This window comes from Drosophila arizonae, chromosome 4, assembly GCF_054131065.1.
Source record: "Drosophila arizonae isolate 15081-1271.41 chromosome 4, UAZ_ARI_1.0, whole genome shotgun sequence".
In the NCBI taxonomy this organism is placed as follows: domain Eukaryota; kingdom Metazoa; phylum Arthropoda; class Insecta; order Diptera; family Drosophilidae; genus Drosophila; species Drosophila arizonae.
In genome coordinates this window covers 13,279,385-13,303,814 of record NC_142924.1, presented here as the reverse complement: position 1 = coordinate 13,303,814, position 24,430 = coordinate 13,279,385, and the positions used below count along the sequence as shown (strand labels likewise).

Sequence of the window (24,430 nt, the reverse complement as noted above, 5' to 3'; positions counted from 1 at the left end):
GTGATTGCTCCTCAGTGATTCTTTTTTTCAAATCACTATATACTATATTAATATTTTAATTTATATATTTTCTTTGGTAACATAGATCAGATAGATCAGCAGATATTTATATATGTCATTTATAATTTAGCTCACTAGTGAAGCGTTAGAGTTCGTTATATATTGGTAAGGAGTATTCCGCAGTTGGGCGTACCCCACTGCAATTAACTTCTGGATGCTTTGGCGTGTGACATTTTCAGCCAGCGCTGTGCATCGGGATTTCGCCTTTGATATTCGTTTAAAGGTCATGCCCCGTATTCAGACGGTAGAACCCAATTCAACCACCTCCCTGTCTACCTCCCTACCTCCACCAATTATTTAAATACCGATTGATTGACATCGAGTACAAAAAATCAATATAGTGTTAATTAAGTTTCGAACCAAATATGATTTTCCATTTATTTATTTATGTATTTGTTTCGCCCCGCTCATCAATATTAAAACTACTTAAATATTTGCAATTCATAAACCTCAATAATGTGGAAACTGGAACTACGAGAACTGGGTTATGTTTGCCCGCGTGTATTATGATTTATGACTAGAGCAAAAGTGGGTTAGATTTCCTTCTTGGTTTGGCTCCATAATAAGCACAATTAGCTAGACCAGATAAGACCCCATCTCAGATAATCAGACTTTGATATTGTTCACATTAGTTCTGTGCCAAGTGAAAGTGTTTGAATAGGCATTTATATAAGCAACATAATCTGATTGCTTAGACTGAGAACTGGTATATAACATGATATAAACGAATCTTATAAATAATACATATATATATCAATGCTATCTAGTTCCTGGTCTATTAGAGATTCAGAACTGATTTTATATATATTTTGTATTTTATAATCGTGATAAATATATAGAATCTTTATAGTTCTAAGGCAAGGCATAAATTTTGTTGTTCAGTGTACCTAACTGAAATTTAAGTGTTTTTGGCTATTAATGCAAAAAAAAAAAAGTATTGCTTCCTGCTGATAAGAGGCCAGCTGACTGCTTGTAAGCCGAATTGGGTCAGTAATATATATTTATATATAGCATTCAGCCAATGCCACGCCTACCAAAACATACCCAACCGCGACCCTTTACCTTTTTCTTTTCGGGCCCTGCAATGTGCCACAAAATTTGCATAAATAAATCAAAACTCACTTACCTGTCCCACTTTTCTCCAATACTACCCACACCTATCCCCATGCCCTCTCTCAACATTCTCTTTACGCGTTCTCTCTTCACTCTATTGCCCTCAGGCCGGCGCTTTTCATCTGCTTTTGTTGTTGCTGGTTTTTTGCGCCTTTTTGTGCTTTTCCGCGCCTGCCTTTGGGGGCCGCAGGAAAACCGGGTTAATTGTCAGCTGCGCAGTTGATGGCGCTTCTTTGCTTTTAGTTTCTGCAAAAAAAGGCAAAATTACAAGTAAAAGTGTTTTCGTCGGCAATGCGCGACCGCCCAATACCCTAAATGCTGCCCTCAGCTGCTTCTTTCCTTGGCTTTAACTCTTATAAAAAAATCTAACGAATTTCTGGAATTATATTTGTTTGCTCTTGTAGCTTTTCCTGTTTATTAATTAAGATTTATTGATAATTTAATATACAGACTCAAGTTCTTTTGCTTGTTTCACATGCCTGCACTTAGCCAATATACCCTATTTACCGATTTTCAATGGGTAAAATAAAATTGTTGTTGGCGCAATTTCCGCCATTGTCCGCAAATGCAATTTTGTGATTAAAATAATTATTTGATTCGGTTTTTGTTTTTTTTTTTTTTTATATTATTTTTATTCACTTTTTTAGCAACTTATTTGCTTTGGCATTATGGGAATACCAATTGTTCTATGATAACTTCAATGTCCCGCATGTTCACCTTTCTTTACACTGAAGTTCTCTTTACTGCTGATATCTTCTTGTCTGATCTCTTCTCTTCTGACATCTCATCGCTTCTCTGTGATCACTTCCCTTTTGATTGCTTATATGACAGAAATTCCAGTATCATTCCTCCATACTCACTTGAGTAATATGTACATCGATAATATTTTCCATGGTCATTTGTATAACATACGTTATATTTGTCAACTTACATACTTCTATTATTCCCAAGCAGTTTTCTTTAGTTATTGGTCAACTTACACTGCAGGCTTCGATGAAATTGTAGGTCATGTTTTTGTTTTAGGTCTACACTCTCAAAAATTCTTATCAGAGATCATATGAGATTATGCTGGTGTTGCCATGCGGCCTATCAGATGTTGGCCAGCATACGCGAGTGGGCGGCAGATAGAAGGAGTAACCTAGAAAGGCCATAAAGTCAACATGGCATATGCCAAAAGCTCAACATGTACGAAACTCTGTTAACACACACACACACACACACACATATATATATATATATATATATATATATATATATATATATCTGTGTCTGACTATACAGATACACACATGCAAATGTTGTGCGGCCAATTAAGCAACATGACCTAGAATATTGTAACCCAATTGTGCCCCAACTCGGCTTAAATCACAGCTGTGCAGCTGTATGTGTGTGTAAGTGTGCGTATTAAATGTGCACTGTATCTGTGCGGCTGTGTGGTTGAGTGAGTGAGTGTAGCCTTTGCATGTGTGCTGCATGCTTAATTGTCGTAATAAATGCGTAGGCACATCACGTGCTATAGATATTTATGTACAAACGAAGCATGCATATATGCAAACACATATACATGTATATTATATATCAACTAAATAAATGTATTTAGTATTTTTAAGTGCCAACGCTTACCCTTGCCGTTTCTTTCGGTCAATTCGTTTTAGTTTAACGTTTCTACAACAATATTATGATATAGTAATTCCAACAGATTTATTAATTATATAGAGACATATAGATAAATAGTCACGGAAATGATATTTAGACAATGCTTAGTATATATATATATATATATCTGAGATAGACTGGACTATAACATACGATAATAAAATATATATGCATAAATATGTATGCATTATAAATGTATATATTTATTTTATATATTTTCATTATGCATTCCAATATTCCTGATATGATTCTATTGGCATTAGTGAATGTGTGAGCTTAGCTTAGTTTATTCCTATGTAACATTATCATACACATATATAATACTACTATACAATTTTAGCGTCAGTCAAAATAACTCGAGCTTCTTTGTAGGCATTCGAAATTGTTGTAATTACAGCTTATTAAATTGTTTTTCGTTATCATGGGCTTCGAGGTCTTACAGCACTAATTCTATATAGCTATAGCTTAACTTAATTATTACAAGCACGTTCCTGGACAAGCTAAAAACCTAAAACTGGTTAACTCGCTGACATAACCATGAAATCGGATTGAACTCGTCCGTCGTTCGAAATATGTTAGTAGAGCCACTGTTTTATGGATAGGAGCTTTACCTAACTAACTGTCTTTTTCTGCCCCTCGCTCTCTCTCTTTCTGCCCCTACGCTTTCGATTCGCTTGTCATTTGATTGAGGTAACCCATTTACTCTTGCCAGACACGTTTGGATCAACTGATTTGCTGGCAATGCCGCTATCAGAGAGTGGCTCAAAGGCTCAATCAATGCTATGTTATGCTATCAGCTAAAGCCCTGTCTATAAGGCATGACATGGTATAAGGCCAACTAAAACACTCTTGACCAGTGTTCAATAAAGTGTGAAGGTGAGAACTGCTAGCAATTTACAGGTGAGCGCATGCATAGAGCAAGTGAATTCAGCTCAAGTTGTATATCAATGGAGCATGTAGGCCCTATGGCTATGACACATGAATTGAGATATTCTTGCTTTATATTATTTCATATATATTGTTCTCATTTGTTGTTTTATTGGTATTTGTAAAAATGAACAAAGACTAGTGAGAGAAGGAAGCGAACTGCGTCGTAATTATTAATATCTTTCTTTTAAGACATTGACTAGTCTTCTACTTATATGTACACATATACTCAGAGAGTGAAAGAGCCAGAGAACTGTTTGCTATACATGAATCAGCTCTCTTATCAAATATCTAGCAGATTTTAGTTAGTTAGTTAGTTAGTTATCATTATTAGATTCCAAAAATGTCATTGAATGTACAAAAAAATTCAACACAATACTTTAAATCATACAGATCAAAGTTTCTACAGCCTCTTAACAGTCTAATCAATTCCATAGTTATTTTGATGTATATTTATTTATGTATAATATCTATATAAATACGAGCAGACATAGGGTCATAAATGATATTAATACCACACTTATCACACAATTAGTTAAACACAATGTATTCACATTGTTTTATTTTTTGCGCATATATAATTTTCGTATCTCTTTACTGTCACTTTTCCGTAGTTTCCAAGCTGACCAAAAATGATAAGAATGGACTGTTTGCTCATCAAATGGGTATTATGAATTTCGAATGTTGTATGTCTTCAATTTTAAATTATTGTATTACCTATATAAGCGAAATATCTTAAAATTTTTTGAATAAGTTATAGTTCACAAACAAATTAAGCACCGTTAACATGTGTGTCTATAAATAGATTTATTTATAATCCATATTATATAGCGTAAGGGTATCTACATATTGGTTTAATCTCTTCTACACTTCCTCTTCTATTTTGCACATGCCAACGCAGATTCATTAAAAAACGGTATTGTGTCGTGCTTATCGCACGCTGTCGCAGATCTTTATCTATGGTAAGCGGCCGCTGATAAGGGGATAAAAGCAAATATTGGTCCTTAGATAAGGCCTGCAGCTTACGCATTGTTCGGGTGTATCACAAATAATTCTCATTTAATATTTTGCCATCACTTTTTTGGCGTCTCGTGTGCCGAGACTGGGCGAGAGATAAAGCCAGGAGAAAAGCCACAAAGGGATTGTGAAATCTATTGTAGTTGCTGTTGCTGTTGTTGTTGCTGTTGAGGGAACTTTTGTTTTTGTTGTTGAATGAAGCAGCGAGCAATGCCAATGCCAACGGCCACGCCTGCTGCTTCTGTTGCCCTAAGTTGCAGTGGGGGCCAAAAGAGTTTGTTTAGTTGCTTAGTCAACAAGCTGATCGAGTATACATAGTAATATATATATATATATATATATATATATATATATATATATATATATATATATATATACGAGAAAGTAAATGCGAGAGCATGCAAATTGTTTTTCTTAGCAACAAGCTAGTCCCACCCTCCAACACGCCCGCATCCCTTACTAGCTGCACCCCCAACTCTTGGCGAGCGGTCGCTCGCCCTCTTGACGACGAATCCAATGTCGTTATTTGTATTATATTCGTTTCAGTTGAAATTGTTTTGTATACCTTATTTATGTTTACGTAAAAAAAACAAACAAGTGCTGTTGCAGCGCTTCGCAGTAAAAAACAATTGCTATCTATATGTAAATACATTGCATACAGGCATTTTTAAATTGCCGGCCAACTCGTGCTCTCGCATAACTGTAATTCAATTAACAGCAGCAACGGTACCGGCAGCAGCAATAGCCGCATTAAAAACTCAACTATCAATTCAGCTTAACAAACCCTGCAAGTCAAATGCAGTTTTTTGTGTAAGTCAAACGAATTCGCCAGTTCCAGTTGAATATCAAGAGAAATCCAATTGGACAAAGTGCCTCTAACCCTTCACAGTAACTATTGGTGTTAGTGAAAATAATTAGCCGGTGTCGTTAAATATGAACATAAATAACCACAAATCCAATTGGATTTGATTATGTGTGAATCCCTTAACATGCAAATGTAAACACGAATAAATTTAACATATTCACCTATCTAGTCAATTGGCATGTGGACAGAGAGTGCTCTAGCCATGATCAGCTGTTAATCCTTTAACATTTTAATGTTAATATCATTACAAGTGTATAGCGTATGTTATGGGTGCTTGATCTGTTAACCGTTCTATTACCAAAAATATAACATTCTAATGCTATTAACATGGGATCCCGCTTTAGCGCTATTGATTTGATGATAGTGCCTATATAATGTCATCTCAATTAAATCGGACGTTACCCATACGTACTTACAATACCATATATAAATTGCAGCAGATGCACTTAACAAAATTTGTTTCACTCAGTAATTCCAGCAAATCAAATGCATTTCTTTGTGTAAGTCAATCAAAGCAAAGCTCAAAGAGCAGTCAACCATAAACTGAAGCAATGAGAGAGAAAGAGAGAGAGTGAGAAAAAGGGACAGGTAACAGTCCCAATTGGCATACCTGTCCCTGTTTTTCGGCGAGCTACACCCACTCAAGCGTAGCCTAAAGTGTTTTTCAATTTTATCTATTTTCATTCAATTAAATCTCGTGTGTAAAACTTTTCCGACAATAAAAAAAGTTTCCGTGACAATTGAATAAAACTCAATTTGTTGCTAATTTGTTTTCAAAGATTTTTCACTTAAAACGAATTCAATTTATGCACTGAATTGAAAGGTGATTGAACGCGCGGTCTGCGGACCGCCTTATATACTGATTTTACTTAATTGTAGTCTATTTTATATATATATGCAGAGATCCGTGTATGTATAATGCTACTTTTATAATTTCTTAAGTTTCTATAATAGAGCAACTAAATTAATTAACATGACAAATACATGATATCTATAAGAAAAAGAATGTTTTTGAAATACTTAAATTTTATACAAATATACCTATATATAACTATTTATATATCTGATTATATCACTTATCTAAATTTTGTCTTTCAGCTTCTCCAAGATGTCCAAATATTCGGGCAAAAAATGTCGCCTGCTCTCAATGATGTGGCTGACGGCGTTTTTCTTCTTTGTGGAGATCATCGTGGGCTATGTGACCAACTCGATGGCGCTAGTGGCGGACAGTTTTCACATGTTGGGCGACATTGCTGCCCTGGTCATATCATTCCTCTCAGTGAAGGTGAGTGCACCATAACCCTATGATATACATAAAACTATAATTAATATGTAAATACATGTATATTCTTATTCACAGATGTCGCCCAAAAAATGGTCGAAGAACACCTTTGGCTGGGCACGAGCCGAGGTGCTGGGAGCTCTGGTCAATGCGGTGTTTCTGGTTGCGCTCTGCTTCAGCATCACGATTGAGGCTTGCAAAAGGTGAGGCACTTGTACCTGTACCCGTATACATACTATATATATATATATAGTGTATATATTTATGTTTCTTTGTTGCTGTGGTCAACGCCTCCACAACGCAGGCACACACACCTAAAGCGCAATCCGAACCGTTTGCCTTGTCACCATTACGTCTTACACATTTTCTTGACCACTTTGTTGTTGTTGTTAGTCGTTCGTTTAATTTGTAAATTTGTATTTTGCGTTTTTTGTCATTCGCTATTCGCAACGTTTCAATTTGCATGCCGCGTGCATATTTATTTCTTCCCACTTTACGATTTTATACGCCATTCGATTGGATAAACGTGCAAAGGCTGCTCCTTTATTGTTCAATAGAATTGATCAAGATCTGAGTTTAGCTGAGTAAATATATGCAGTTAAGCATATGCATATATTTTCTCAGTATTACTATATAAAAATTCATCATGTAAAAGTATAAAATATTAATTTGGTGACATTTTCATGTTAATAACAGCAATCTGCATGCAGCATAACAGAGCTAATGCTATTGACTTTGCAATATAACAGAGCTAAAAACTTAACATTTACGCATTTTCTTATTAACATTTATATGTAATTAATAACATGCCTGTGATAGAGTTTAAAGCGAATGTTATGCATTTGCTGGATTGAACAATTGCTTAAATTTTCTCTTGCATTTTTGTCACAGGTTCATTGAGCAGGAGCCCATACATCAGCCAGAGCTATTGCTCATTGTGGGTATACTCGGTCTGCTGGTCAACATGATTGGCCTGTGTCTGCTCTATGGTGCGTATGCTACATATTAGTTAATTTAATTCATTAATAGAACAAGGTTTATTGATTTTAGAGCATGGCGGTCATCATGGACACTCGCATGGCGGTGGTTTGACACGCAATCACAGCCGGCTTACAGAGCTGGCCAACATGGACGAGGGTGAGGATGAGCCGAACGATTATGCCTATGAAAAGCAGAAGGAAAAGCAAGTTAAGAAGTCCAGCCATGGACACAGCCATGATCCCGGCCAGATGAACATGCGTGGCGCCTTTCTGCACGTGCTCAGCGATGCCTTGGGCAGCGTTATTGTGGTAGTGAGTGCACTGGTAGTCTGGAAGAGTGACTGGGAGTATCGCCTGTACATTGATCCAGCGCTGTCCATTGTGCTGGTAGCGCTAATCTTGCACTCTGTGTGGCCGCTGCTGCGTGAATCGGCGCTCATTTTGCTGCAAACGGTGCCCACGCACATTCAGGTGGACGCCATACAGAAACGTCTGCTGGAGAAGGTGGATGGCGTGCTGGCAGTGCACGAGTTCCATGTCTGGCAGTTGGCCGGTGATCGCATCATTGCGTCTGCACACATACGGTAGGAGTTAATCGAAATACCCTTAAATACTCTTAGCTAATTTTGAGTTGCCTTGCAGTTGCCGTAATCTGTCAGAGTACATGAAGATAGCTGAGAAGGTGAAAGAGTTCTTTCACAATGAAGGCATACACTCGACCACCATACAGCCAGAGTTCAGTGAGATCGAGGGCTGCAATATGTCCGATGGCACCTCCAGCATTAATATGAGTGGCTCCGATTGCTGTGCGCTCGACTGTCCCACCACAGAGGAGGGCTGCGTGAAAGCCACCTGCTGCCAAAACAACAACAAATTGGTGCGTTGCAATAAATTTCCATTGAACAAGAGAAAGTTAAATCGATATTCGTTTACAGAATCCGCTGCCTTCACCCTCAAGTTCACCTTACATGTGCCGTCAACGCAACGCGGCACGCCAAGCGGGCGATGTTGAGGCTGGCTCGCTGCTAGAGGCCGCAGCCAGTGGCGTCAACCCGGTGATAAGCAATGGCAGCGCTGTTACAGCAGCCGCGGAGCCAACGCCAAAGAATGAAATAGTCTGACAACAGCAACAGCAGCAGTCAACAGCACAACAGCATCAAGTACACTTTGATACAAGCCCAACCACTAAAACAACCACAACCACAACATCATCAACAACACGTGATATAATAAAGCAAAAAACTTCCAAAGTCATCGCGGCCAGCGATGCCAGCCCAAGTCTCTCGCTAACTGCACAAAGACGTCGCGAGCTGCAGCTGCGTGCCGAGGAGCAGTCCAAGGAGCAAGTGAAACTCAGCGGCGGTGCCTGCACCCGGAACGGCGATGAGGTGGCGCTTTAAAGGAGCAGTAGCAGTAGAAGGAGACGCAACCTAAGCTGTTTAGTAGAAAATACATCCACACACATATTTTGTTTTTAGTTCGTGGTTAAGTGCAGGTTCTCAGCGTTGTTGTCTAGTTTAGCAGATAAAGAATTATTTTAAAGTGTTGGTGCTTATGTGCAACAAGCGACAACAACAACATAAACACAAACATTAACAGCGCACCATAATTCATTTACATATTTTATGAGCTAGTTTAATTGAAATCAAAATGTTTAGATTTAGCAATTTAGCAGTTTTTCATATAATATATATAAATTATATGAAATGTTGATAGATTGAACAAAATGAAAAAAATTGAAACAAAAGATTAGTTAATTCTTAGCCGTAAGAGCAACAACAATTAAGAATATATGTACGTTTTTTACATTTTGAAAAAGTTTATACATGAAAAGGAGATGAGAAAACACACATTATATTTAGTAGATATATATATACATAATATAGTTAATGAACAAAGACAGTGACAGCTGTGACTGTTTAGCGGAAAGTTAAAAGAATTACGAATACCAAGCGTATTAAAATTTTTGCAAATTCTATAAAAAAAAAAAAGTAAAATAAAAACTTATATATACATTTTATAATTAGGCATTAATTTTTTATTCTTAGTAGTTTGATTAATAATGCTAAAGTATGAAAAGGGGTTTGCTGCGCTATGCTAATTAGTATATCATTAATTATATTTATCATTACTATGCCGCTGTATTATCCTATCTGATTGTTTCACTGTGTTTACGTAGATGTCTGTAAATATGCCTAAATCAAACATAAATCATTATATAATTAAATGATACGAGAAATGAAAGCCAAACAAAATATAATTCTATTTGATTTTGATTAAAGCCAAAGCCCTTCCAAATTTCATTTGTAAATAATATATTTTATTATAGTTTTGCAATTTTAACTCACTTCATTACAACTTAAAACAATAAACAAAGTATTTGCATTTTATTTACAGAGTAGATAACTTTTCCTGTATATTTACAATCGACTTTAAGTGTGAATTTTAATGAAAATTAAATTTGAAAAGCAAACTAAAGCTAAAATAAATTAGATCTTTCAAAGGAATGTAACAAACAAAAGACTGTGCTTGACATAAAGAAAATATTTATTGCTCTGGCTCGTGCTCCCCGTCATCAATGCATTGCATCTCTGAGAAGCGAAGCTGACGCTATAAGTTCTCATCCAGATTCTTGTCGGTGTTCTCCTCGACAATCGCCTCATCCCACGGTCCGTGAATATTGAACTTATGCCTTTGGTTCCTCACGAATATGAGCGGACAGGCGAAGTTAATGAAAAGCGTGGTGCAGGCATATAGATATAGCACGGGCCGCGATATGTAATAGAGCGCCGCACAGCATATGCAGAAGATGGGCACCATGCATAGGGCGTGCCATGTGGCCGCTGTTATGATGGGATAGAGCACAAAGAAGATTGCCGCCTCCACGAGCAGCACAAAGGCGTGATACGACGTAGACAGACGTGACGCCAAGCATATAGCTCCGAATATGGCTGCATTGAGGGATACGGCCTTGGAGACCATGGCCACGACCAGGCCGTAGTCGGAGAACATAAGATTGAAGAGCATCACAAAGAATGTCGTTGTATATATGGTGTCCGTACTAATGGCCTGTGTCAGGGTATGCAGCATCGGTGAGAAGATGTAACCAAAGAGCAGCACCGTGCACAGCGTCTTCGAGTCCTCGCCCAGCAATTTCATGCTGAGACTGCTGCCCCGATAATATAAATATCCGATGCCAGTGATGATGCACGTGGGCACCAGTATACTCGTTGGTCCAACGCTATCGCTGAGCATCATATAGTAGAGTATCAGAAAGCCAGTTATGCAGGATATTTGATTGTTCAGCACGGTGATGCCGGCAACAGCCTCACCGAACGTATAAAGTCGTACGTGAAGATTCGTTTGCAAATCTTTCAGAAAACTCACATCCGTATAGTTGTCCGGATAGTCACGATTTGAGTAGAGGTTCTTGACCCAAGGCTTACGCTTACCGTGCGTGGTTTTAGCCATTTTTTAATTAGAACCAAATACATTTATTGACAATTGGTTTGTTTACAAGCAATCAGCTGATAGAGTAATCGATATCACCAATGTATGTATCGATAACAAAAAGAGGAGGCGCGCAAATTGAATTTAGATTAACTTAAAAAAGACCTCCGAAATTGTTAAAATGTTTTATTCGCGCTTAAGAGTTAGTTGTATAAAGGCTGTATTATTAATATTATTAGGCGGGCAAAAGTGCCCTTGGCTAGTATTGTAGCGTATATATAGTATATAGAGTTAAAATAAGTAAAAATCCATTGGATTAGTTACAAAGGGGCAATCGTCGAAGAATTGGTTAAACTAACCCAAATAACATTGCATTAAAAATTGTGAGTAGGCACTTTCGTCAGCTTTTAAAAATGGGCTCTAAATAAGGCCACTGTCAACAATAAGAGATTCCTCTATAAATACGATAAGGATTATAGAATTTAGGACCAGCCGCCCGTCAGTTTATGAAACAGTTCCTCGTTGAGCGTCTGATTGTTATCCTTGGAGCGCATTGACATGAAAATGTAACCGCCAATAAATTCGTGCACCACCTTACAGTCAGCAGAGAGGCAAGAAAAGACGACGTTCTCATCGTTGAACTGAATCATCATGCACTTAATGCCCCAGTTAACGTTCCAGGCCTTCATGCTATTGTAGCGCCAGGTCTTGATGTGATCCCCCGTGCTCAGATCCATGCGCATGATTCGATTGTGGGCCACACCCAGCAGCTCCTCCTTGCGGTGGCCGTCAAACTTGATGATGAACAGCGAGACGCCAAAGTCGGGCAGAGATTGCCAAGCTTGGATATACTTCAATTTCGCTTCTAGCAGTGACAGCTCCCGCACATTGGCGTGCGCCTCTAGAATGCGTTGTACGGCCTTGCCGGACAGCTTGCGCAGCATCTTCGGCGACAGATAGTCGACAGGATCCACACTGCGTGGATCGATGTTGACGTGGATGCCATGCACGGGTCGTTGCATCTGCAGCAGTGAGAGAATGCCATCGACTTCGCTCTCGTATGTGCTGTCCGCCAGGGAACGTCCCTTGGCTGCCAGGCGACACGCGGCCAGCCACTTGGCGTACTGTTGCTCGTTCTCGCAGCGCACCCAGACTTCGCTGTTGGGTCCATGGCGATCCTCCGGTGACACCTCGAGCCGTATCGCATATTTGCCTTGTGCCAGATTCACATCTGGCGTCACCTCGCAGCCACGCAAATTGATACTAATTACGGGCGCAGTGCGTCGCGAATCCTCGGCGCATTTGTACAGGTGCAAATGCAAGTCGCGATAGGTGAAGAAGTAGCGCTTGTAGCCACGCAACGTGAAGCGCTGCGGCTTAAGGAAGCGCAAATAGTCCGAGAGTTCCGGTATATGGGTGATGTTAACCGAATCGTTGGCATTACCACCTTCCAGCGTGATCTGCAGCTCATTGAGCGCCGAATCGATGTCGTCGTCGTCGTTCTCCTGGCTGGACGTCTCAACGCCCGAATCTACGGCGGGCAGCGGCTGCATGTCCACCTGATGATTCACCTGGAACTGAAGAGCTGCAAACATCAGCGTCTCCTGCTCGGTGCAATCCAGTTCCTCGTTCAGAATTGACCATTTGGCCTGCTCGTACAGCTGGTTGATGCGCACCTGGTCGTACTTGGGATTCATGTCAAAGAACGTATAGTATTTGAAGCGTAAGCACAAAGTGTCATATTCCCGAATGCCCTGTTCCATCAGCGACAACGAACTGTCCAGCCAGCCAACATTCAGTCGAGCCTTCTCCACCAACGATTTGGGACGCAACAGACGGGCGCGTACCTCAGCGCTGGGCGCATGCGGCGAACTGGCCAAGTTCTCTTGGAAGTCGCCCAAACTCGAGGAGGAGGAGTCATAGGTGCCGTAGCCTGTATGGCTGGGCTTCCAGTTTCCGGGTGTGTGAGGCGTGGGAGAGCGTCGACCTGCCACATGATGTGGAGAGAGCGGCGCACAGAAGAACAAACCTGGAGCGGATGGTTTGTCAAGGCTGCCGTTGCTGCCGCCATTAAAACTTGAATTGATGGGTACAAAAGAGTTGGTATCTGGGGCAGGCTGCAGGTAAGTCGTGCCGTCTGGCTCCGCAATCGGCACACGCTTCAGATGCGGCAACTGGGCAAAGTTCTTTTTTAGATGCTCCGGCTCAAGTGGCTTGCACAGGGACAACTCCTCAGGATAGCGTATGTCCAGCTGTTTGCACAGATTCACAACAGCTGCAAAGGTTTTTGCCGAGTAATCCACGCGGCAGTCAATGTAACGCAGATCTGGCAGCTGGACGCGCAGAATCTTGTGCATGGGAGTAAAGTGGAGCAAGCAGTCCGCCTGGACGCCACATTGGTCTAGTGTGGCTCGTGTGCGTGTAAGCCAAATGTTCTTGGCTGGCCAGTAGAGCGCATGATCGGACCAATCTTTCGGATTCTCTGGATCGACCAGCTGCAGCATTATGCTGCCCAAATGCTGGTCACCGCGCACGCGCATTGTACGCTCCAGAGACAGATCCGTTATGAAGATGCGCAAATTCCATGAATTCTCACCAACGTGAATCATTTTTATTTATTTGTGCGTGCTGATGTCAGATGTGCCCTTTAATCTGCAGCCACTGTCTATCTCTCTCTCTCTCACACTCACTCTTTCTGTAAACGTCCTTGTGGCGGCGCCTACGTCAATTCGCTTCGCCTACAAAGATGAAAATCTTATGAGTTTGTGCTGCATCTGTTTACGAATACAGTTATTTCAACGAATTCTTGAAGTTTCAATTACACACTTTAATGCGGGCACGCTGCATATGCCGTAATACTTCCGGAAGCGCACAATTTCATTGATTGATTTTCACTTGAGAAACTGGAGCAATTAATAAAAATGCATTGAAATAGAAAGCGACGTTCGTTGTTCAATGAATAGCTGCTGTGATGTTCACTGCTGAACCAGTCGAGAACTGATGTGAAATTGCAATAAGTTGCCAGCACTATTGTAATCGATAGACTTTTGTGTTTAAATTTTACGATGCGTAAGTACCGTTACCTACCGCTTGCCATGACAACGAACCTCAGGTTAAGCTTTAGCACCCACTGATTTCATTTCAATGTCAACGACTAACAAATAAATTAATTATTATTAATCCCCACCGAAATGTCAGTCTGCAACTGTTACGCACAAAATGAGCATTCACATCAAGTTGTCAGCGCCCGCCTATCGATAGGTAAAATCACATTGTTTTGTTTTGACGATGTCCAAGTACCGTTATATTTGTTTTACCATGGCAACCAACTCTAAATTAAAAATCAGCCCCAAGGCTAAACTATTCTATGATATTTTACAAACAAACAGTAAACAAACAAACAAACACAAAATTCGTAACCAGAGCAGCAGCCGTTTAATTTTCAGTTAGAAACCGACAGCTGTACCAGCCGGCAACAATATTACACCAACATTCGAATTCATCATTAACAATATTTACACAGAGGAAACAACTCAACAAATAAATTTTAACTTTTCTACGCAATCATAAAAAATATAAAATAAAGTGCCCTCGTGTGCACTTAAATGGTATCGCCGCGCAGATCCGCATCCCCCATAACAGAAGAACCTCGGTGGGATAATAACATGTCGTAAGTATCCCAGTGGATCACTGCATTATCCCTCATCCCCCTAACTCGCAACTCACAGGTTGCCGGCAAAAAGTTGTGAAAGCCTCTATTCGGCTAGCTCTCGCGAATCTGCTAGTCAAATATATCAGCGGAAACAACCGCAGCGCGGCATGAAGGCATCTAATGGTCTTCGCCAGCCATCGATGGTGAACAACAAAGCCACCAGCGACATCCACCAACGGGTGATGTCCGCACGTAATTTGCGGGTGAAGACCTTCCAGAACCAGCTGGCGGATGCCCAAGCCGAGATTTCGAATTTGGCCCACGAGAACCGTATGCTGCGCACCATGCACAAACGCCAATCGATGGCCCTCAATAAATATGAGAATACGGGTGCGGAGCTGCCTCAGCTTTTGCACTCTCATGCCGAGGAGCTACGTGTCTGGCAGACCAAACATCGCAATGTACAGGCGGCCAACAAGGAGCTGGAGCAGAAGCTTAAGCAGAAGGAACAACAAATCCTGACTCTAAGCGACCAGAACAGACACTTCAGTCAGCTGATTCGAGACAAGTAAGTCGCAGTTAGGGTGGCACTTAAGGATTATATGCTTACATACATTTACTGTATAGAAATCTAGATGAACGACAAAAGCTACAGGATAAGCTGCGTGTCCTGGAGCAGCGCCTGCAGGAAAAGGATAACGATATGAAGCTCATGGCACGCAAAGTGCAGCTGGAATCGAAGAACTTCCGCCAGCAGCTGCTCAACGAGCAAAAGAAGTGCAAGGAAGTGATGCTGAAACTGGAGAAGGCCAAGTTGGAAATCAGTGGCTATCGCAAGCTGGAGGAATTCACAGTTGAGTCAACGCATTCAAATCGATATACGTAATATATATGTGTTGTTCCTAATTGTAGATTGACAAGTCTAATCCCTTGTCTGCGAGTCGACGCACTAAACTGAATGCTGTCGAGGAAACAGATAAGATTGAAAAGTTGGAGAAGTCTCTCGAAATGCTGGACAAGGCCATTGAGAAGAACAATCAAAGTGAATTCAATGCGCTGACCGACGTTCTAGATACAGACTCAAATTTCGATTTCGAAAAGGACGATGATGAGGAGAAGAATGCCATTCAAGCGTCAGAGGGCCCAGATAACAAAGACAACAAACCAATACGCGCCAAATTGACGCTACCTCCAGCCAACAACCAGTTCAAGCCGTTGTCTAGTGCTCAATCCAATGCATCGCGTCCTTCGCTCGGCCAATCCTTGATTCCGTCCAAACTCAATTCTAGCAAATCGAACTCACGTCAGCGTACCGGTGCCGGCGGCGGCGGCGGCGGCGGTGGCTTTGGTGGCAGCATAACCACATTGGCCAGCAGCAATGCACGCAGCAGCTTGCCTGGCAAGCGTCGAGAGAGCGAGGCCCCCAGCTCCAAGCATACACCAGCAGCAGCAACAGCATCTGCTGCAGATACAGCTGCTGAGAAGCTGGAGGCACTGGCAAAGACATTGGAATACGACTATGAAGAGGATTCCGAACGTGATGAGGATGAGGACAGTGATGATAAAAAGTATGGCAAAATGGACGAAGAAGACGATGCTGCAAGCGATGAGGAGGAAAATCAAAATAACGGCCAAGATGAATATGTATCATACTTGGACACCAAATGTGAACTGGTTGAAATGCTGGAAATGGACGAGGAGTACGAAGATGACGACGATGATCTACAATCACCGCAGCCCCCAAGCAAAGCTGTGGTAAGTATGATAAAACATTATACTCTCCATTCATCTATAGTCCTAAACCAATACCAATCCAAGCAGCAGAAGCTTAACTTGCGTGCGCCCAATATGAAGGAAAACATGGCTGGCATTCGAAAGCTCATCTCAGATGACTACAAGGAACGCGAGAACTTCTTGGATATCCACTGTCGTCCCACTTCGGGCAGCAATTCGCGCGACGATCCAGGCAAGAAGAAGCGTCCAGGCCATGCAGCAGGAGCTCCCGCTGCTGGCCAACTGGTCGCCAGTCGCAAGCATGCTCTGCTCGCCGCTCTAAAGGTCATCGACGACAACAAGGATGAGGATTAGTTAGGCGTTTTTCAGACTATAAGCGTTAAGTTATATTTTTTATTTGATTCAAAGTAAAGAGCTCTGATAAACGGTCAGCTGAAGCATGTGCAGCACAAGCTGCACAAATTCCCTGGTCCCCATGGATGACGTTCCCATGACCCAGCGTCAGTGCAGCTTCTTGCTGCACATGCTCCAGCGCCGTAGAGCAAGTAAAAACGATATGTGTGGAACACCTAGCAGCAGTTTCAAATTGTACAAATGTATTTTTAAGTTTACCCTAGGATCTATATATTACATTATTTCATAATCATTTATTGTTCTTTCCACGCATCTTGCTGATAGCCCGGGAGACCTTTTTACGCAGCTCCTTTTGGCGCTTCAGTTTGGATGCTTCGTCAGCTCTCTTTTGGGCACGGAACTTTTTCAAGCGCTGTTTCGTTTCCCTTTGCTCGCGACGGCGCTTGTCCTCGTAGTTCGTCTCGATCATCTTCATCATTTTGGCCACCTTCTGCTCGTACGGCGAATTGATTACGGCAACGCGTTCGAGAGCTTCCTTTGGATTTTCTGGGCCCAGCTTAGGTTTATCCTTGTAGGGCAAGGCACGCTGCAGTGCCTTTGGTATGACCAGCGGGCGGAAGATCCTCGGTTTGCGCACGATTTCTGTGTACATGCTGTCAGGCTGTGCCTCGTTCTGGAGCGCCCGCTCCCGCTTCAGTTGGCCAAGCGTCTTCATGCCCTGCCACTGACTCTTCTCTTCTGGGGGCAACAGCAGCGAAGTAATCGGAGCATAGAAACGTGGCACCTCCACATTGAACCAGGTGCGACAGAACACGATGTCGCTCAACAATATCTTGTCCTCGAATGTGGCACGGAATGAGCCCTCCGGCGTGTGATGGGCCTTTTTAATTTGGCCACGAATGCCAGAGACTGTCTTGATCTTCGCACCTTCAAATTTGGCCACCTCCAGGGAAGAGTTGAACATGTCCTTAACGAATGCCGTGTTCTTGTAGATCTTAAAGGGATGTCCCACAAGCTTCAGTTTCTTCATTATCTGCGAGGATTTGTCCAATTCAGTAACACAGCCCGTGGCAGCGATGCGGAAACCCAAACGCTTCATTTCCTCCTGATCCTGGCGCACCGTTTGCAGCGCCAGAAAGCCTGTATTCTGCGGCGTTATGGGACCCCAAAAGGTCATGCTGCAGGTCACATGATTGGGCGTATATTTGAGATAGCGATGCCTCAAGTTGTCCTCAACCTTTGCGAAGATGGCCACCGTCTGGAAGCGACGCCAGCCCATAGAAATGATAAGTGGATCGCCAGTCTTGAGGATCTTCTTGTACCAGCGATGCTTCTTGACCTTGCAATTGACATAGCCCACATTCTCCTCGGTCATGTTGAGTGCACCCACAAGCACTGGATAACTAGCATCGAAGTTCTCCACAAACTCAGCTGGTATAGACTTAAAGCCCAGGCGCACATATAAGCCAGCACGATAGCCTTCGATTTGGATGCGGAGCTCATTGTCCAGCTGAGCGAATTCGTTTTTGTTCAGCTCACTCTGCTTTTGGGCTTCCGCCTTGAGGTCCTCGTAGAAGGAGTGATCACCGGTGATGCGTCCATCATCTTCCCCCTTCCCATGATTATCATATTCTGCATCGAATTTGGCCTTTAGTTTCAGTTTTTTGGCCATAAGCTCAGCCTTGGTCAGATTCTCCTCCTCCACGCGGGTCGTTCTCCGTTTGGCAGGTGGACCCTCGGCGTTCTCATCAACAGTTGCTTTCTCCTCATCCGCATCTGCTTTCGGCTTGCCGCTGTGCTGTTCGCCCGTCTCCAGGTCCTCAAAGTCGCCATAGACTTCGCTATCCGCGTCGCTCATGTCGTCTAATTTAAGCAAGTTTTCGGCATCCTCCGAGGCTTTCCATTTGCCTGTCACAAAGCAGTTCTTGATGAGCTCCTTGTTCGCGTCGGATAGCCAGTCGCGAGTAGCATCTAAAATAGAATAAACTTTCATAAAAACATGCATTAAATAAAAGATCAAAAAATTACCGCTTTGATACTCGAAGAAACAGCGCTCGTCCTTGTCGCGAATGTCTTTGTCCTGCTGCAGGTTCGTTTGCTTTTTGGCAGCTAGGCGGAACAAGCCGCCCAATTCCTCTTCTGAATCCTCGGCATTGTCCTCCTCCTGCTTCTCCTTGTTGACTTCGCCTTGGTTGTAAACACCATAGACAATGCGCATTAGATTGCGGGACTCCGAGTGGCGTTGCAGGAAAGCATCACGCGCTTTTTGTGCCAGATTGGTTTTCCAGCTCATGTTGCTGGCCAGAATGCGTGCTTCATCATCCGCTTCGTCGGATTCGTCGCTGTCTGCTGCGCTTTTCCTGACATCCGCTAAACTTTGATACTCTTCATCTCCGGAGGAGGCATCCTCATCATCATCGTCTTGTTCCTCCTCTTTATCGCTATCCTCGCCACGCCAATCATCGGCAGCGAATTCATCAGGCTGCTCTTCATCGTCAGAGGCTGCTTCTAGACCAGAATCATCTGCATCGCTGTCTTCCTCCTGATCTTCATCGGAATTCACCTGTTCCTCAATTTTAAAATCCTTGGACATGATGGGTGCACCATCGGAGAATAGTCGGAATTCTTGCTGTTCAATTTGCTCATCCATAGTGGTCTTCTTGTCTATCAGTTTGCTGACCAGCGCCTCCTGCTCACTGGCCTCGGCTGTTTTTTCCTTATGTGAATGCGAGCCCTGAAGCTCAATGTAGACAGCATCTTTGTCATAGACGATGCCACCGACCCCCGACATGGGGGCATAGAGCAGACGCTCCTTTTCCAGCAAGCTGCGCTTCTTTTCTGTGCCAGGCAGAGGACACGGATCAGGTATAACGCCTAGCTCGTCGATACGTGCATCTCCAAAGCCGGCAATATGTACCATATGTTCTTGCTTGAGCGGCACACCCCGCACATAGCCATACAGGACGACCTCACGATCGCACTTGGGATCCCGACGCACTACATCCGTATTGGTGATATCCTCCATGCGATCCACCAGCAGGTAGCTGTGCGCTCCTCTCCACTGCAGTGGACGGAACTTCATAACAGATATGAAGCGACCCAGGTTCTTGATCTCATTACGCAAATATTCGCCATGGAGCAGCCCAGACAAATAGAAGAGTTTAGCTCCGTCGTAAACCTCTGTCCAGAATCGATGCTTCAGCTCCTTCTTCCGTTTGCGAAGTTGCTTGGGATTCTTGATCATATCCAAGTGGGTTAGCACGCCCATGATCTTGGGCATGCCATGCACCTGGCAAATGTTCAGGAACTCGAAGATCTCCATCTCAAAGCCATAGCTTGCATCACAGAGCAGAAGCACCAGATCCGCACACTTGGCCACATCGATCATCGAGTTGATGTCATTATTGCACTCCAGCAAGGTAATGCGTCGTTTTTTTGAGGTGACTATAGTAATAGGACCACGTATATCCGTAACAGTTGTGCGTGTGAAGCTCTTGATCAGATCCTTGATCAGCGTTGTTTTGCCTACTTTGGGTGGACCCACAATGGCAATCAGAACCGGTGGCGGTTCGTCGGGTGTCTGGTCGACTAAGGGAATATGTTGCTTTTTGGCTGTCAGATCCTCTTTGCGGCGAAAATTGCGCTCAGCACGTTGTGCCGAGTTGATGGCAAACGCTTTTGGATTTCGTTGGCGCGCCGTCAATTCGGGCTCCTTTTGATTGGAATCCTTTTTGGCCTTTACCTTCTTTTTTTCCGCCTTGACACCAGACTGGCGGGCACGGTGCTGCTTTCGCTTATCCTGGCCAACATCGTCAGCCATTATTTACAATCAATATAAGAATACAAAAATTAATTCCGCTGTCGTTTATAAATCGAGCTGCACGTGCGAGTGGCGAAGTACAACACATTAGTATTAAAATACCAAAGTAGTGTATGTAATTTTTGCCATTTTGTTTTTATTAATATTTCGGTCACACAGTCGTTGCATTTTAGTTTTGCGGGCTAAACGGTCACACTGTGCTGCTAAAGCAATTTTTTCGCATTATTCACTTTTTAGTTAAACTTGCAAAATGCTTTTGCGTTTTGGCAAAGTGAAAACCTATTAAATAGGTCCAAGTAATTGGCATACACATATACACGTCCTCCGTACGCCACACGCCTAGCAACACTGACAGAGCGCTGTCAAAATTAACAAAAGCTCAATACTCGCCCTGACACTGGCAAGAAGCAGCACTAACACCAACCAGCAGCAGCAGCAGTAGTAGTAGCAAAGGCGGCGCGTAGGAAAAAAAGGTCTTATAGGGCGCCGAACAGAGGAGAAGACGACGTACAGGTAAATGTTAATTACGTGTAAAGGTATAGCGAAATGCTTGGCAAGTGTGCAACGCAAAATTTTCAATTTAAAAATGACTCGACCAACGCCTGAGCTGCAACGTCTTTGTCGCCAGCTGTTGTTGAGTGGGACCACTGTGCAGAAGGTGGGCGATGTTCCGCCCCTTGTGATGGTGGGAGGGTGGTTGTGATGGCCATGGTGTCGATTCTCTGGAGCCGCCTGCAATGCGAGATGTCTCTGGCGTACAATGTCAATGCCTGACCTTGTTCTGTTATCGATTTATAAAAATTGCATAAAAAGCCAAAAACAAAAAAGAAAATGAGTTAAAACCTAACGCCAGAGGCAAAAATCAAGTGAACTGCACACGAGTGAAGGTTAAACAATTTTCTGTGGCACGGACGCTGCTCTTTGTTTGCTGAAAGTACAACAACAATAACAACAACGAAATATGTAAGAAATAAAAGAAGAACAGCTACAACAACAATTGCGATCAGAGTCCCAGAAGTGAATACATTATTCTTTGTTGTCTTCTGCTGTTTTTCATTTCATTTCTTGCATGCTTTTTTTATTGTACTGAAATTCAAGGGAAAGCAGAGCAACGTTGAGGTATTCATTTAAATGTGCCACCATTGTGGCTATTTTCTCTATTTTTTCAGAACTATGGAAAGTCCCTGTGAGTCAGAGAGCTCACTGGATGGTGGCACCATGCTGCCACCGAGTCCCGTGTCCAGAGAGCAGCTGCAAAAGCGCATTGAATCGCTCACACAACAAAACAAGTAAGTTAACAATATTAACATCCATACGATACTATAATTTTGAATGCCTCATTGCAGAGTTCTGAAAGCAGAGCTGGACACATTCAAGACAAAATGCAAAGTGGTGCAAGAGGAGAATCGATTTTTAAAACAGGCATCGGTTATAATCGTGAGTAGTTGGCATACATATTCCAGCAGTAGATATAATTGTTCTCCTTTCCCAGCAAGCGAAAGCGGAGCAGGAGGAGGAGTATATATCCAACACGTTGTTGAAGAAAATCCAAGCGCTTAAGAAGGAAAAGGAAACACTGGCGCATCACTATGAGCGCGAGGAGGAGTGCCTCACAAATGACTTATCGCGCAAGTTGGATCAGCTGCGTCAAGAAAAATGTAAGCTGGAGCAAACGCTGGAGCAGGAACAAGAGTGCTTAGTCAACAAGCTAATGCGCAAGATTGAGAAGCTTCAAGCGGAAACAGATAATAAGCAGACAAATTTAGAGCAGCTACGACGCGAAATGGTCGAGCTGGAGAACACCCTCGAACAGGAGCAGGAAGCGTTGGTCAATAAGCTGTGGAAGCGCATGGATAAACTGGAAACAGAAAAGCGTTCACTACAAATTAAACTTGATCAGCCGGTTTCTGATCCAACAACACCACGTGATATCACCAATAATGCCAACGGCGACACCGCCACAAATTTAAGCGCACACATCCAGACGTTGCGCTCCGAGGTGCTACGTCTGCGTGCCAATCTCGCAACCGCCCAAAAGGAGGAGAAATCCATACGGGAGGAGAATGCTAGACTTCAGCGTAAACTTAAGCAGGAGGTGGAACGCCGCGAGGCCCTGTGCCGTCATCTCTCTGAGTCGGAATCGTCTTTGGAAATGGATGAGGAGCGCTTCTATAACGAAAATATTATGGCTGGCAATCCAACTGCCGTCAATGCTCAAAGACAACGCACCATTAGCAGCCCCGTTTCGCACAGTCCCTCAAGCAGTCGCCCACTCAGTCCAGGCACAGCCGGACAAAATCGTTGTTATGCCTGCGGGCAACTTGTGGTGAGCCAATTATTTAGAGATTCCAAAGAACCTGATTTATATATATATTTATATATGTATTTGTAATCTTGTAGAATCGCCGCGCCAGTGAGCGTTTTATAAAGCCAGCACTGCCTACGCCCATGTTGGGGCTAAACACTTCTGCACCGAATGTGTTGACTAGCACAAATCCATTGATAGGCACCGGACCCACTGCCATCTATAGCGGCACAGCTGCTCCAGGTGTTGGTAGCACGGGCATGGCAAGTGGTTCTATGGCTGGCTTGCTATCAAATTTGAGCAACGAACGACTGAGCTTTGGCAGTGCTGGATTGGGCCAGAGTAATGTCGCCGCCTGCAGTGCGGGCACATTTGTGGCCGGCGGGATATTGTCTTTGAATAATCAGCTAACGGGCACATCCAGCAGCGCTTCGTCCTCGTCATCCAATTTGATGAACAATTCGTCCAGCGGCAATTTGATCAACAGCAGCAGCAACTCATCTTTATCGGCATTCACGCCCACCAACCAGCCAAGTGGTGCAGCCACGGCGTTTATACAGCCGGCCAGTCCCATGGACACTTCCGCATGCAAGGAATAGTTAGCTACTTAGGCTCTGCTGCCAACATATTTCACACACACACACACACACACACACACGCATACAGCACACAGATAGGCACACAATATAGCAACCAACCAGTTTAACGAAAGTATAAAACATTAAACCTTTATAATGTAAGCTTCTCTCTCTCTATGGAGCGGCTCAAAGTCGCACCACTTATTTCTATTTGATATCAAAATCTCTATAGTTATGGCAACAAACGTAAACACTTTCAATTATCTATTATATTCCTACATGCTTTGGTGACAGGAATTACGAATTACTTAGCGCTAATGTCTAAGAATGAAATAACTTTTTTACGTATGTTTGGTTCGACTTAACTTAAAATTGAAAAACAAAGAAAGAAAGTAAGCAAAACGCAAAAGAAAACTACAGCATATGTAATACCAATTTCCCACTTTCCCTCGCATGTATGTGGGTCTACAAATTTTTTGAAGTATGTATATGTAAGTCAACAAATAAAGTTCAACAATTCAAATTTATCAAATATATCTCTGAATATCAAAAACATTTAGATTTTAAAATTTTAAATTAACTGCCTAAGTTTCAAAGAAATATCGATAAGTTATCGATGCAATAATACCAGAACTGT

The 24,430-nt window shown here is 42.6% G+C and overlaps 6 protein-coding genes and 1 long non-coding RNA gene across 10 annotated transcripts; 3 read left to right on the top strand and 4 right to left on the bottom strand.

The window, feature by feature from the left end:
* The first annotated feature begins 5,446 nt into the window (after nt 1–5,446).
* On the top strand, nt 5,447–10,181 carry ZnT63C (solute carrier family 30 member 1). The gene is made up of 7 exons (XM_018007112.2): nt 5,447–5,583; nt 6,737–6,923; nt 6,999–7,123; nt 7,812–7,909; nt 7,971–8,484; nt 8,543–8,777; nt 8,836–10,181. The coding sequence occupies exons 1-7, from the start codon at nt 5,570–5,572 to the stop codon at nt 9,019–9,021; spliced, it is 1,359 nt and encodes a 452-aa protein (XP_017862601.1). The 5' UTR covers nt 5,447–5,569; the 3' UTR covers nt 9,022–10,181.
* LOC149269151 (uncharacterized) lies at nt 6,737–7,814 on the bottom strand. The gene is made up of 2 exons (XR_016269589.1): nt 7,281–7,814; nt 6,737–6,940 (listed from the first exon to the last, which is right to left on the bottom strand). It is a non-coding gene; the product is annotated as an uncharacterized LOC149269151 (long non-coding RNA).
* Nucleotides 10,182–10,198: 17 nt separating the features above from the next.
* PIG-C (phosphatidylinositol glycan anchor biosynthesis class C) lies at nt 10,199–11,429 on the bottom strand. 2 transcript variants are annotated; one of them, XM_089466370.1, is made up of 2 exons: nt 11,288–11,429; nt 10,199–11,147 (listed from the first exon to the last, which is right to left on the bottom strand). In XM_089466370.1, the coding sequence occupies exons 1-2, from the start codon at nt 11,392–11,394 to the stop codon at nt 10,511–10,513; spliced, it is 744 nt and encodes a 247-aa protein (XP_089322496.1). In that variant the 5' UTR covers nt 11,395–11,429; the 3' UTR covers nt 10,199–10,510. The 2 variants fall into 2 exon arrangements, with proteins under 2 accessions (XP_089322496.1, XP_017862605.1); XM_018007116.2 differs by having other exon boundaries at nt 10,199–11,412.
* A 92-nt stretch (nt 11,430–11,521) lies between these two features.
* Nucleotides 11,522–14,362, bottom strand: Fit2 (Fermitin 2). Its single transcript, XM_018007107.2, has 2 exons — nt 14,177–14,362; nt 11,522–14,088 (listed from the first exon to the last, which is right to left on the bottom strand). The coding sequence occupies exon 2, from the start codon at nt 13,957–13,959 to the stop codon at nt 11,833–11,835; it is 2,127 nt and encodes a 708-aa protein (XP_017862596.1). The 5' UTR covers nt 13,960–14,088; nt 14,177–14,362; the 3' UTR covers nt 11,522–11,832.
* Nucleotides 14,363–14,702: 340 nt separating this feature from the next.
* Nucleotides 14,703–17,291, top strand: LOC108613569 (uncharacterized). Of its 3 annotated transcripts, none has more exons than XM_089466364.1 (5): nt 14,703–15,020; nt 15,094–15,570; nt 15,630–15,855; nt 15,915–16,757; nt 16,821–17,291. In XM_089466364.1, exons 1-5 carry the CDS (start codon nt 14,956–14,958, stop codon nt 17,088–17,090), a joined length of 1,881 nt encoding a protein of 626 aa, XP_089322490.1. In that variant the 5' UTR covers nt 14,703–14,955; the 3' UTR covers nt 17,091–17,291. The 3 variants fall into 3 exon arrangements, with proteins under 3 accessions (XP_089322490.1, XP_017862597.1, XP_017862599.1); XM_018007108.2 differs by having other exon boundaries at nt 14,707–15,020; nt 15,079–15,570; XM_018007110.2 differs by having other exon boundaries at nt 14,713–15,020; nt 15,079–15,570; nt 16,824–17,291.
* LOC108613567 (ribosome biogenesis protein BMS1 homolog) lies at nt 17,116–21,043 on the bottom strand. The gene is made up of 2 exons (XM_018007106.2): nt 19,119–21,043; nt 17,116–19,061 (listed from the first exon to the last, which is right to left on the bottom strand). The coding sequence occupies exons 1-2, from the start codon at nt 20,908–20,910 to the stop codon at nt 17,380–17,382; spliced, it is 3,474 nt and encodes a 1,157-aa protein (XP_017862595.1). The 5' UTR covers nt 20,911–21,043; the 3' UTR covers nt 17,116–17,379.
* Nucleotides 21,044–21,074: 31 nt separating this feature from the next.
* LOC108613570 (coiled-coil domain-containing protein 6) lies at nt 21,075–24,325 on the top strand. Its single transcript, XM_089466367.1, has 5 exons — nt 21,075–21,423; nt 22,080–22,199; nt 22,257–22,347; nt 22,403–23,236; nt 23,311–24,325. Exons 2-5 carry the CDS (start codon nt 22,084–22,086, stop codon nt 23,812–23,814), a joined length of 1,545 nt encoding a protein of 514 aa, XP_089322493.1. The 5' UTR covers nt 21,075–21,423; nt 22,080–22,083; the 3' UTR covers nt 23,815–24,325.
* Nucleotides 24,326–24,430: the final 105 nt, after the last annotated feature.